Source organism: Schistocerca piceifrons, chromosome X (genome assembly GCF_021461385.2).
Source record: "Schistocerca piceifrons isolate TAMUIC-IGC-003096 chromosome X, iqSchPice1.1, whole genome shotgun sequence".
In the NCBI taxonomy this organism is placed as follows: Eukaryota; Metazoa; Arthropoda; class Insecta; order Orthoptera; family Acrididae; genus Schistocerca; species Schistocerca piceifrons.
The window spans coordinates 634,670,896-634,685,682 of record NC_060149.1 but is presented as its reverse complement, the minus strand read 5'-3'; the positions used below and the strand labels follow the sequence as shown (position 1 = coordinate 634,685,682).

Here is a 14,787-nt window from a genome sequence, read left to right as displayed (position 1 = left end):
CTCCCTGCACCAAGTGCCTATCCGCTGCAGATCTTCCTGCATTTTGCTGAAATTTTCTAATGCTGCAACTTCTCTGTATACTACAGCATCATATGCGAAAAGCCGCATGGAACTTCCGACACTATATACTAGATCATTTATATATATTGTGAAAAGCAATGGTCCCATAACACTCCCCTGTGGCACACCAGAGGTTACTTTACCGTCGGTAGACGTCTCTCCATTGAGAACAACATGTTGTGTTCTGTTTGCTAAAAACTCTTCAATCCAGCCACACAGCTGGTCTGATATTCCATAGGTTCTTACTTTGTTTATCAAGTGACAGTGTGGAACTGTATCAAACACCTTCCGGAAGACAAGGAAAATGGCATCTACCTGGGAGCCTGTATCTAATATTTTCTGGGTCTCATGATCAAATAAAGCAAGTTGGGTCTCACACAATTGCTGTTTCCAGAATCCATGTTGATTCCTAGAGAGCAGATTCTGGATTTCCAAAAATGACATGATACGTGAGCAAATAACATGTTCTAAACTTCTACAACAGACTGATGTCAGAGATGTAGGCCTATAGTTTTGTGCATCCACTTGACGACCCTTCTTGAAAACTGGAACTACCTGTGCTCTTTTACAATCATTTGGAACTTTCCATTCCTCTAGAGACTTGCAGTACACAGCTGTTAGAAGGGGAGCAAGTTCTTTCGTGTACTCTGTGTAGAACTGAATTGGTATCCCATCAGGTCCAGTGGACTTTCCTCTGTTGAGTGATTTCAGTTGCTTTTTTATTCCTTGGACACTTATTTCGATGTCAGTCATTTTTTCATTCTTCCTCTGTGAAACAGCTTTGGAAAAAGGTGTTTAGTATTTCAGCTTTACGCATGTCATCCTCTGTTTTAATGCCATTAATATCCCAGAGTGTCTGGGTATGCTGTTTCGATCCACTTACTGATTTAACGTGACTTCCTAGGATTTTCTGTCAAGTCAGTACATAGAATTTTACTTTCAAATTCACTGAATGCCTCGTGCATAGCCCTCCTGATGCTGACTTTGACATCGTTTAGCTTCTGTTTGTCTGAGAGGTTTTAGCTGCGTTTAAATTTGCAGTGAAGCTCTCTTTGCTTTCACAGTAGTTTCCTAACTTTTTTGTTGAACCACAGTGGGTTTTTCCCATCCCTCACAGTTTTACTCGGCATGTACCTGTCTAAAATGCATTTTATGATTGCCTTGAACTTTTTCCATAAACACTCAACATTGTCAGTGTCGGAACAGAAATTTTTGTTTTGATGTGTTAGGTAGTCTGAATTCTGCCTCCTATTACTCTTGCTAAACAGATAAACCTTCCCCCTTTTTTATATTTCTATTTACTTCCATATTCAGGGATGCTGCAGCAGCCTTATGATCACTGATTCCCTATTTTGCACGTACAGAGTCGAAAAGTTTGGGTCTGTTTGTTATCAGTGGGTCCATGATGTTATCTCCATGAGTTGGTTCTCTGTTTAATTGCTCGAGGTATAATATCACTCGATGCTCTGTCCCTACCACCCGTCCTAAACATCTGAGTGTCCCAGTCTATATCTGGATTCATCATCACTGGAAAATTTGAAGACCCACCTATCACCAGGAAAGATGATGAGTGTTTTTGGGACTACCATGGTGTGATGCTAACAGATAAGAGGCAAATCTTCACAAGAGCATATTAGCAAAATCTCATGATGACGTTACAGGGTGTTGTCAAAATGAAGTGTTTCGTTAAGCTTTCTAATAGTATCTTTTTGCTCCATGAAAGTGCCCCAGCTCATAGTGCACAGTCACATGTGCTGCTTCTTTATGCTGTAAAATTTTGCTTGCTGCGCTCCCTCACATTCCCCATATTCTCTTGACATGGGACCCAGTGACTTCTTCCTGTTTCCTCATATGAAGAAATCGTTATATGACAGACATTTCCAGAATGACATAAATGTGATTTTTGAGGTGGAACATTTCCGGAACAGCAAAAATGCAGATTTCTACAACCCAGCTCTCTGCCAAACTGTCCACCAATGTGAAAAATGTCACACTCAAGGGTCAATATGTAGAGAATGACTAATACCATCAACAAGTATAATAGTCACAGCTTTATTTTTTCCAAGGTTATATTAGAAACTTTAATGACTCCTCAAACACAGGTTTTATTACACAAAATTAATCTCTCTACATTTTGACTCTCAGCTCTCATTTAAGCCTTGATTCTTATCTCAAGTTTTCAGACACAGGGTCTTACATCAGTACTTTTTCTTTAATCTGATGTTATTGGATATACAGTAAATTGAGTAATGAAAGTGAAAAACAAAGACACAGAGGTAAAACTGGTATATTCAATAACACTATCAATTGAAAATTTTCAGTATCATACCTAACAAAAGTTAAAATATGAAGTGATGTATTTGACCTATATGAATATTATTCACAGGTAAACTTTAAGGCTCATCTTTTGTAGGAATCAAAGTTGTAATTATTGTTCAAATATGTTTATGACTATAACTAGCCATTTCAACCTATGGCTCACATTTTTAAAACAATGTGTCGATTTAGCTTTCACAACAAGCAGAGGTATCATATTCAAAAAATTAATCGAAGAAAATTAAGTTCAATTCCACTATTGCCAAACTGATAACAAAAATTTATTTAAATGCTATTTTTAGCAGTGAATTTCATCCAAAATACGTTACTTAAATTTGATTTCCAGACATACTGTTTGCCCATCACTTTAGGTTATCTTGCTACTTTCATAGACAACACAAATTTCATAATCAATTTTTCTTTGGCTTCTCTGTTTAAGTGTGATATAAAGGAGAGAAACAATTAAATCCAATTTTTTTTTCTCACCATTGATTGTATAATTTACAGTGTACTGACAAAGGATATAAATATTAAATAATGAATGTTCTTTCTTTTAGGATCGCTTCATATGTCGTTCACTGGAATATAATTATGTTACGTTGCAATGCCATCTCAGTGAATCTGATAGGCGTACTACAGGACAGTATGTTCAATTTGTTGATGCTCAAGGAGTAGACTACTTTGAAAATCTGTGCCTCAAATGTAAGTACATTTTATATGAAGTTCCACACATATCATCTTAATTGAAATATTGTATGCCAAATTGTGCAGCAGCTTGAAAGCAATAAATAAAAATAAGAAATAAGCTGCTTAAAATATTGGCCAGGCACATGAGAGGGTACTGTATGCAATTCTTGGTTCATGTATTCAGTAATCTTTGGCCACTGTAAAACATTACACACACACACACACACACACACACACACACACACACACACACACACACACACATTTGTGTTGAATATTCAGTATGGCCATAGACTTATTTAGTGTCTGACATCTAATTATGGTTCATCAAAAACTGTATAAACATAATAGCATTCATTTCTAAGGTTGTTCAGGTGTAAATCATACCAGTATGCAATACAAATACAAAAATACAGATTCACTGTGAAGGATACTTCCAAGGTGTATCATAATGACAAATAAGAGAAGTAGTGTATGTGTACAGAAAGGAACCAAATGTATAGCCACTGATTGTTCTGACTGTATGGGAGTATCAAGAAATTTTTAATAATAAGCTTTGATGATGCAACTGCCTTGGCAAAGTCACTTACATAAAAAAATTTAGGAACAATTTCCACATGTTGAATAGAATGTTTCTAAAGATTGTCGAATAAAGATCAGATACTTATACAGTCATTTTGATTTAGATTTTGTGTAACTTCCCTAAACCATTTTCAGTAAATGAAAGAATGGTGCATTCAACAAAGCTATAACTGATTTCTTCCCACATCTTTGTTGCCAAAGTTGGTTAACAATCATTTTGTTGATGGGCTTTTAAACTATAGTTTTCTGAATGTCATCCAGGGTTGACTCTGAAAATTAATGATAGTGTTGAAACCACAACATCAATTGTAATTAGAATGGAAATTGTGCCACACATCTGTCCTTAAAGACATGCATATTCAGAAAAAACAGAACACCTTGAATGACTAGAGAGAGGATGTTCATATTCATAGGACAAGTACATTAGTATGTTCTGCAAAAATGAGTAGCATTTCAGTCACATCCGTTCAGCATGCGTCCTGTTGCCTAGTAGGCACAGGGTCCACCATGGGCCCTGATAACTTGTTCCATGTGTGATGGCATCGACGTGTATAAGGCACGAATGGCATCCTGTGGTATAGCCTTCCATACTGCATTCATCTGGGTCCAAAGTTCTGTGGTGGTAGTTGGCATTGGGTCATACCACTGCACCTGTCATTTCACCATATCCCATACATTTTTGATTGTCAACAAGTATGATGGTCTGGAAGGCCAGGGCAAAAGGCTGACATCCTGAGACACCAAGAAGACAGGTGTGAATGCAGCATCATGTGGTCGTGCATTGCTTTGCTCAAAAATAGTGTCTGGGGTGTTGTGCAGAAAGGGTATGGCTATAGGACACAGGATGTTATTCACATAGGTAGGTGGAGAAGTGGATGATGTGCACATAACCCATGCCATAATAAACGGTGATAGACTGTCACCCCTGGTAGTGTATGATGTGTTCCACTGTTTCACCAGCATAGAGGAGGATGCAGATCTGTCCTGCAATGCCATTCGCATGAAGTGTTGATCTTCTTGGGGGATGGTCTGGGTGAAAAATAAAATATACCAGGATTATCACTCACCTTGACAACTTTGACATACTGTAATTAGCAGAAACCAATTTGGATTCAGAGCAGTTATCTCTGCAACCAGTGCCATATTTTTATATACAAATAAAATTTTGGAATACCTTGACAAGAAAACATTGCCATCTGACATATTCTGAGAAATGTCTATGGCTTTTAATTCTGTCAACCATAGGACACTTATGGAGAAAGAATGCTACTATGGAATCCAAGTACAACTGGATAATTGGCTAATATCCTATCTGCAGGACAGATGATAGAAAATAGTGTTAGATGGAAACAATACACAGGTAGTATGGGTAGAGTCTGACTGGAGCATAGTACATTATGGAGTCCCAAAAAGTTCTGTCCGTGTTCTGCTGCCTTTCTTTTTTTTATATAATCAACAACCTACCTCTGTCCTCCTGTCCTCCAACAGAGCAAGCAACTTCACAATGTTTGCAGATGACACAAGCATTATGATAGACAATAAAACATCTACCAACTTAAGACCCTTTACTTGAAGAGATTCTGAACTGGTTCACAGTATATTCTGTACCAATAAACCTCAGCAAAACTAATTACGTTCAGCCCCATTCTGGTCACAAAGCCCTCAGGAGATTAATATTGCACATGTGAGCTAGCAGATACAGAGGGTACACTGTTCAAAATTCCTCGGTGTCCATGCCCATAATAGGCTTAATTGGGAACACCAAATCTTCCAAACCTTGGAAAGGCTTAGCTCAGCAACATTTGTCCTCTGATAATCTCCAAAATCAGAGACATCAATGTCTCAAAATCTGCCTGTTTTGACTACTTCCAATCATTGATGTGTTACAGAATCATCTTATGAGGCAATTGACTGATATCGAAAAAAGTCTGTACCATTTAGAAAAAGATCATCAGAGTTGTATATAGAGTGTGTCCAACAATCTCCTCTCATAATCTTTTCAAGTAAGAAGTGATATTAACTACTGTCTCACAATATCTCTTTCTGATCATGTCATTTGTGCTTGACAATTATTCTCAACATGAAATGAGAGAGGCATACAACTACTAAATCACAAGAAGGAAATGTGAAATACACTGTGACCTGAAGAATTTTTTCTGGGGCAAGAAGGTGTAAAGTACACCAGCACAAATATCTTGAACACATTTCCAAGTAATATTAAGTCCACACACGGTAATAATCGATGACTTATATGTAATATAAAGGAATCTTTGCTTGGAAAAAAGTTTCTAGTGTCTAGATGAATTCTTTAACAGAGACAGATATGACTGTCCCTTGTATCTTTCTGTTTTCTAGTTTTAATGCCTCATGCTACTTTAATTACACCTAATAAATCCCAGTGTTTGTTTCTGTAGGTCATGAAAATAGTCTTTGTACTTAGTAAATTAATCTCTTTGTTTAGATAATATCAGTGGTTTTTGTTTCTGACCTTTGTATGTGATTGTTAATCAGTATTTATTGAGTGTTTATTTTGATTGTTAATTTGTATTTTTATCCTCAGTATGTGATTCCCTTTGCACACCTACATGCAAAAATAGCTCTATGGAACATATATTGCAATACATAAAAATAAGTAAATAAACTTCTAAGTAATACATGCCATATTCTTTGCTCTAGGCTTTTAGGTACAGAGTGTAGAATGTAGAATGTAGTTTATTCATCCCATAACATTCAGAATGTAGATACTGAAGTGTTAACTTCTCTGTACAGTTCCCCAATCCTATTCAATACCTCCTCATTAGTTATATGATCTATTCATGTGAACTATAAGCTTACATTGTGCTAATCACTTCGATATTCAAAAGAATAGGACTTAGTCACAAGATTAAAAGAGTTAGCTGCATTTGCAAATCTCTCATCATTTTCCATGTCAGTAGCACCACTTTGCATTCCATTCCAGTTAGAGAATCTGCAGCTGAGGATCAAATTTGAATCATGTCATATTACAGGTATGTGCACAAGAGTTTAATGTCCCATGGCCATACTGACAGTAAATATGAAAACATACTGCTACTGGTACTAAAAATGTTACCAATCTGATTGTTGTTGTTGTTGTTGTTGTTGTTGTTGTTGATGTTGTGGTCTTCAGTCCTGAGGCTGGTTTGATGAAGCTCTCCAAGCTACTCTATCCTGTTCAAGCTTCTTCATCTCCCAGTACCTACTGCGACCTACATCCTTCTGAATCTGTTTAGTGTATTCATCTCTTGGTCTCCATCAACGATTTTTACCCTCCACGCTGCCCTCCAATACTAAATTGGTGATCCCTTAATGCCTCAGAACATGTCCTACCAACCGATCCCTTCTTCGAGTCAAGTTGTGCACAAACTTCTCTTCTCCCCAATCCTATTCAATACCTCCTCATTAGTTATATGATCTACCCATCTAATCTTCAGCATCCTTCTGTAGCACCACATTTCAAAAACTTCTATTCTCTTCTTGTCCAAACTAGTTATTATCCATGTTTCACTTCCATACATGGCTACAATCCATACAAATACTTTCAGAAACGACTTCCTGACACTTAAATCTATACTAGATGTTAACAAATTTCTCTTCTTCAGAAACGCTTTCCTTGCCATTTCCAGTCTACATTTTATATCCTCTCTACTTCGACCATCATCAGTTATTTTGCTCCCCAAATAGCATAACTCCTTTACTACTTTAAGTGTCTCATTTCCTAATCTAATTCCCTCAGCATCACCCAACTTAATTCGATGACATTCCATTATCCTCGTTTTGCTTTTGTTGATGTTCATCTTATATCCTCCTTTCAAGACACTATCCATTCCAATCAACTGCTCTTCCAATTCCTTTGCTGTGTCTGACAGAATTACAATGTCATCGGTGAACCTCAAATTTTTTATTTCTTCTCCATGGATTTTAATACCTACTCCAAATTTTTCTTTTGTTTCCTTCGCTGCTTGCTCAATATACAGATTGAATAACAATGGGGAGAGGCTACAACCCTGTCTCACTCCCTTCCCACCCACTGCTTCCCTTTCATGTCCCTTGACTCTTATAACTGCCATCTGGTTTCTGTACAAATTGTAAACAGCCTTTTGCTCCCTGTATTTTACCCCTGCCACCTTCAGAATTTGAAAGAGAGTATTCCAGTCAACATTGTCAAAAGCTTTCTCTAAGTCTACTAATGCTAGGAACGTAAGTTTGCCTTTCCTTAATCTATTTTCTAAGATAAGTCGTAGGGTCAGTATTGCCTCAAGTGTTCCAATATTTCTACAGAATCCAAACTGATCTTCCCCGAGGTCGGCTTCTACCAGTTTTTCCATTCGTCTGTAAAGAATTTGCATTAGTATTTTGCAACTGTGACTTATTAAACTGATTGTTCAGTAATTTTCACATCGGTCAACACCTGCTTTCTTTGGGATTGGAATTATTATATTCTTCTTGAAGTCTGAGGGTATTTCACCTGTCTCATACATCTTGCTCACCAAATGGTAGAGTTTTGTTAGGACTGGCACTCCCAAGGCCGTTAGTAGTTCTAATGGAATGTTGTCTACTCCCGGGGCCTTGTTTCGATTCAGGTCTTTCAGTGCTCTGTCAAACTCTTCATGCAGTATCGTACCTCCCATTTCATCTTGACCTACATCTTCTTCCATTTCCATAATATTGTTCTCAAGTATATCACCCTTGTATAGACCCTCTATATACTCCTTCCACGTTTCTGCTTTCCCTTCTTTGCTTAGAACTGGGTTTCCATCTGAGCTCTTGATATTCATACAAGTGGGTCTCTTTTCTCCAAAGGTCTCTTTAATTTTCCTATAGGCAGTATCTATCTTACCCCTAGTGAGATAAGCCTCTACATCCTTGCATTTTTCCTCCAGCCATGCCTGCTTAGCCATTTTGCACTTTCTGTTGATCTCATTTTTTAAACGTTTGTATTCCTTTTTGCCTTCTTCATTTACTGCATTTTTATATTTTCTCCTTTCATCAATTAAATTCAATATTTCTCCTGTTACCCAAGGATTTCTACTAGCCCTCGTCTTTTTACCTACTTCATCCTCTGCTGTCTTCACTACTTCATCTCTCAAAGCTACCCATTCTTTTTCTACTGTATTTCTTTCCCCCATTCCTGTCAATTGTTCTCTTATGCTCTCCCTGAAACTCTATACAACCTCTGGTTTAGTCAGTTTATCCAGGTCCCATCTCCTTAAATTCTCACCTTTTTGCAGTTTCTTCAGTTTTAATCTACAGTTCATAACCAATAGATTGTGGTCAGAGTCCACATCTGCCCCTGGAAATGTCTTACAATTTAAAACCTGGTTCCTAAATCTCTGTCTTACCAATCTTGTTAGATCTCTGAAAACCTATAATTTACTTATGTTTCTTAGTATTCCTAATAAAATATTAAACATTTGTGCTGTCTCAATGGGATACCCCTACAACTATCTTCATAATCAGTCCATAAACTGCTGACGCAGCTCAGCTCTTCCAGTTGTCGCAGAGTTCCTGCACAGACTTTATAACATCATTATAATGAAATGCTGACCCACTTTTCTGAGTAGAGCTTAGTAACTGCCTTTCAATAAAGGATTCTTTACTGAGTATGGCATACACAGCATTACAAATGAAGACCTGCCAGGCATAAACAAGAAAAATTCTCTTGTTAGCACTTTTTGGCTTTATCTTCTAGTCACAGTTTTTATTCAAATAAGAAATGGATGTTTTTGAAACACTGTACACTCAAAATAAGCATTTCTTCTGTATGAAATACAAATTGTATGATATTAGAAAGCAATATATCTATTGTGAGATGATTTCAATTTTCATCCATGTAATTCCAGAAAAAAAACTGTTTTTCTATTTCAGCTAACCAAGCATGCAAAGGCAACAGACAGTACATCTCCCCAAGGATTGGAGTTTCAGATGATAAAGTTGCACAGTATGCCAGTCTACACTATTATGTTGACAAGGAACTACAGGTACACATATTATAATACAAAATCCTGTAATATGACCATGAAACCTTTCATAAAGAAATGCTACATTGTTAGTAGTATGGGTTTTATTAATGTTCAAATCTTGTACATTTATGATTAATTGTTTCATTTCTGTTAAACTGAAATGCTCCTTGAAGTTTGTACATTAGCTACAAGACAAGTAGCAGTGTTTGTTGTAAGGCTATGGTAAGCAGTAATATACTGCAAATAGGATTCACATCAATATTTACAGATGTAGGTACATATGTTCCTTGAAAAATACTATTGTAATCAAGTATACATGAAGCCGCTAATAGCAGGAGAAACAGAACTCTGTAGTATAACTTAGAAGGCAACAGTTGACAGCTTTCTTCCTAATTTGGCCAATTACATTTATATGGTATAAGCATGAGTAGAACTAACCAATACTACTTAGTGAAAGTTTATTGTTAATATAGTATATGAAACAGTTTCTGTTATTGTCTTGTCTTTTGTTAACATACACCTAGACTTGTACCACATCCCTGAAGGTTATCCTCCTCCGTGAGATCTACAGAACACGAAGAGGAATGGATGAATTAATTAATTAATTCATCAGAGCAATAATTAAGAATGAGTTAGTTCTTCTGCTAATGAAAAATTGTGTAAATTCAGCAATCATGTATTTTGCCACAAAAAGAAGTGACAGTAAATAATGTCATTTGTCATTTGATTTCCATCCTATAGGACACTGCAACATTTTGCTCTGTCTTTTTATTTCAACTAAATTTTATATCCTGACTATTTGTATAGTGTAAATGACACACCGTGCTAATACTGTATTAATAATTTGTTCAATATTACAAATTTGTGACATATTTGTTGAAATGGCTATGTCCAAAAGATTTCAGTCATCTTCTCATGTGTGTGATTAGAGTTCCTCTGATAAATTAAAGACTTTCAGAACTAAGTTTTCCCATCTGGGCAAGAAATGTGGTAAAAAACAGTCATATTCAGAGTATTCAATTCCAGCTAAAATATAAATACTTTACTATTATCATTGGTTCCTCTCACATCACAAATTAGTGAATTTAACAATGAAGACCTTTAGCACTCTGTTAAAGAGATCAGATTCATATTCAGTAGGACCATGCTTATAATCCCCATCTAACCACCTAGATTTAGGTGTTTATGGATTCTTGAAGTCACCTGAAGTAGATGTCATGGTTGTTCCTTGAACAAAGCAACATTCAAGTTCCTTCTCCATTCTTACCCAATCTGAATTTATATTCTGTCTTTAATGACTTGGATGCCAGTAAGACATTACATTTTATGTTTTCTCCCTTGCTTGGCACTGAGAAGTGAATGAGATGAATACTCTACGTGTTAATTTAACACAGCATAGCTATTTTCTCTAGAAGAAACAAGAAAATTTTGTTTAATATCTCAATGCCATCAAATAATTGTCTTTAGTTAAAAAATAAATAAACTGGATATTACAGCATAATACATTTGGTCACTGCTATACTGCTATATACACTATATGTACAGTAATCTCTACAGCCATAATTTAACAATCTATTCTTCTTGTATCCTCCTCTTCATTTAATGTGTCTTTGGTCTCAATGGACACTTTGTACAGTACTACATGATCCAAAAGTAACAGAAAACAGGGAGAAAAATTGTTTGGAATGTATTGAAAGTAGTGTGATGCTATTTCATAAAAATTTAGAGAAACATTTTTGATTCACTGGAGTCCAAAATTAAAGCAACAAAAGGAAATTTTGCAAATTTGTGTTTATTTTGCCACAAAACAGTATAAGCAGGTGATAGTAAAGTAGAAACAATATAAAAAATACAGAATGCAAACAACTGCAACATGCATAACAGTAAACAAAAATGATGGGGCATGCTGTGAATGATGTCACCAATCTCATGTTGAGGCAGTAGCACCCATTCTTCGAGCAGAGCTGCTTGCAGTCTTGGAGAGTGGTTGGTGGATGCTGACATGGTGCAAGCCATCTCCGTAGTGCATCCCAGGCATGGCCTATGGGATTCAAATTGGGAGATTGAGGAGGCCATGCCATGCACACAGTATCTTCTGTTTCCAAAAAAAAACATCAACCAAATGTGCTCTATGAGGTTGAGCAGTATAGTCCATCAGTAAGACATCTGGGCCCACAGTACCTAGCAACAGCTGCAAATGAGGCCCCAAGATCTCATCACGATATCTGACAGCAGTTAAACCTTGCCAATTGACCCATACAATTTCATGAAGAGTGGTTTAAGGGGTAAACACAATCCCTGCCCACACTATTAGGGATCCTCCTCAATCTTGGTTGCCTTCCAAAATTTTTGGGTCCTGAAATAATATTCCACATTCCCTCCAGATATGAATCCATCAAGAATCACTCTACAGACTGAATCAGGACTCATCTGTGAAAACAACATTGTCCCACTCTTCGATTGTCAAGGTGGCATGTTGATAACTCCACTCTAGACGTTCCCTTCTATGAATACGTATCCTTCCGCATACCGTTTGCCTTGATACAACATGTCCAGCAAATGCTGCGAGCTCGTATGCCAGTTGCTGTGCAGTACTAAGGTGGTAATGTCATGACCTCACAGTCAAATAACAGTCCTCTCTTCTGAAGTCACATGTGGTCAGCCCTGCCCTCATCTGTGGGATACAGTCTCAGTCTCTATAAACTGTCACCATATCTGAGAAACAACAGAATGATTCACATTAAGCCATTGGGCCATATAGTTTGCTACTGTCCCATTTCCTTTCTTTCTATTGCCCTCCACCACATCTTCTCTGTGCCATATTGCAGTGTCTGTGACTGTGTACCCAACAATTGTGGATGTGAGGCTACCCAGCAATCACAACCTCATTTCCTAGGTACCCTGATGTCATAGTTGGAATGGTTGTCCATTGACCGGAATGCTATCCACCCATGTAGAATATGACCATATGGACATATCATGAATTAGACACAGGATGGGGACAAACCTATCAATTCAGTATCAGCTTGAAGAAAGCCAGAACACGTAATGGAAATGGAGTAATAGCATTCATTTCATTTTTCCTTCCTTTCTTCGCAATGAAGAGTAAACAAGACTAATAATGTTAATATAGCTGAGAAATCTCACAACTATTGCATCATTCACTATGAAACTAACATGAGTTGCCACCAGTTGCCCCCCACCCCCCTCCCTTTTTTAGCGCAGGCCTTGTTATTAAACATGTTACTATGTTACTGTTGTGTTTTCAGTTAAAAGATTGGTTTGATGTAGCTCTCCATTTGAACCTGCTTACTCTATTCATCTTTTGGTATCACTCTATTGTTTTTACCCTCCACACTTCCCTCCAGTATCAAATTGATGATATCTTGATGTCTCAGAATGTGTCCTATCAAATTATCCCTTCTTTTAGTCAAGTAATGCCACAAATTTCTTTTCTCTCCAATTCTATTCAGTACTTGCCCATTAGTTACAAGTTCTACTCATCTACTCTTCAGCATTCTTCTGTAGCACAAGTTTTTAGAGGCTTCTATTATCTTCTTCTCTGACCTGCTAATCATCCATGTTTCACTTCCATACAAGGCTACACTACAGACAAATACCTTGAGAAAAGACTTCTTGACTCTTAAATTTGTACCCAATGTTAACAAATTTATCTTATTTAGAAATGATTTTCTTGCCATTGTCAGTCTACATTTTGTATCCTCTCTAATCTCTCCATCACCAGTTATTTTACACCCCAAATAGCAAAATTCATCTAGTACTTTTAGTGTCTCATTTCCTAATCCAATTCCCTCAGTATCACCTGATTTAATTTCAGTGCATTCCATTACCCTTGTTTTGCTTTTGTTTATGTTCATCTTACATTCTCCTTTCCAGGCAATGTCCATTCTGTTCAACTGCTCTTCCAAATTCTTTCCCAGAAAGAATTATGATGTCATTGGCAAACCTCAAAGTTTTTATTTCTTCTCTCTGAGCTTTAATTGTTACTCCAAATTTTTTCTTTTGTTTTCATTACTGCTTGCTCAGTGTACAGATTAAATAACATCAGTGATAGGTTACAATCCTGGCTCGCTCCCTCCTGAACCATTACTTCCCTTTCATGCACTTTGGCTCATAACAGGGATCTGGTTTCTGTACAACTTGTATATAACCTTTCACTCTCTATAATGTTACTGCTGCTTCCTTCAGCATTTCAAATAGGGTATTCCAGCTGCCATTGACAAAAGCTTTATCCAAATCTACAAAAGCTATAAATGTAGGTTTGCCTTCTAAGATAAGTTGTATTGCTTTGTGTGTTCCTACATTTCTCCAAAACCCAAACTGATCTTCCCTGAGGTCAGCTTCCTCTAGTTTTCCGTTCTTCGGTAAATAACTCGTGTCAGTATTTTGGAACCATGGCATTAAATTGATAGTTCAGTACTGGAACTGGAACTATTACCTTATTTTAGAAGCATGATGGTATTTCCCCTGTCTCATATAAATATTACATACCTGGTGGAATAGTTGACTCATGGCTGGCTCTCCTAAGGATAATGGGAATTCTGAGGATATGTTGTTTACTCCAGTAGCCTTGTTTCAGCTTAGATCTTTCAGTGCTCTGCTAAATTCTTCTCATAGTATCATATCTCTTATCACATCTTCATCTACTTCCTCTTCCCTTTCTATAATATAGCCTTCAAGTTCATTTCTCTTGCATAGCCTCTCTGTATATTCCTTCCAACTTTCAGCATTCCCTTCTTTGCTTAGCATTGGTTTTCCATTTGAGCTCTTAAGTTTCATACAGTTGCTTCTCTTTTCTCCAAATTCTTCTTTAATTTTCCTACAAGCAGTATCTGTATGTTACCTTTTTACATATGCTCCCAGAATATGCTCCTCTATATAACATTTGTTGGCATACAGGAGAAATTAAGAACATTAAAGCTGTTTCACTGTTGAAAGAAGGAGTCAGTAGTAACACAGTAATCACAGGGGGATCAATTTTCTGAATGCTTCTTATAAAATCTACAGTAAATTAATTATTGAAAGGCTTCAAAACATCTCTGATTCAATTTTATTAGAACGGCAAGCAGGCTTCCATGTAGAAGACCTTGTGCAAATGATACTTTCACTCTGAAACAAATTAGACAAAAAAGATGAGAAT

General features: G+C 36.9%; 1 protein-coding gene across 1 annotated transcript in view; it reads left to right on the top strand.

The window, feature by feature from the left end:
- The window catches only part of LOC124721659, a 131,548-nt gene that overhangs the window by 96,228 nt on the left and 20,533 nt on the right, over positions 1-14,787 (top strand). Inside the window, exons 6-7 of the mRNA XM_047246727.1 lie at positions 2,934-3,078; positions 9,532-9,644. Coding sequence (XP_047102683.1) covers positions 2,934-3,078; positions 9,532-9,644 — 258 coding nt within the window. The remainder of the gene's footprint in view (positions 1-2,933; positions 3,079-9,531; positions 9,645-14,787) is intronic.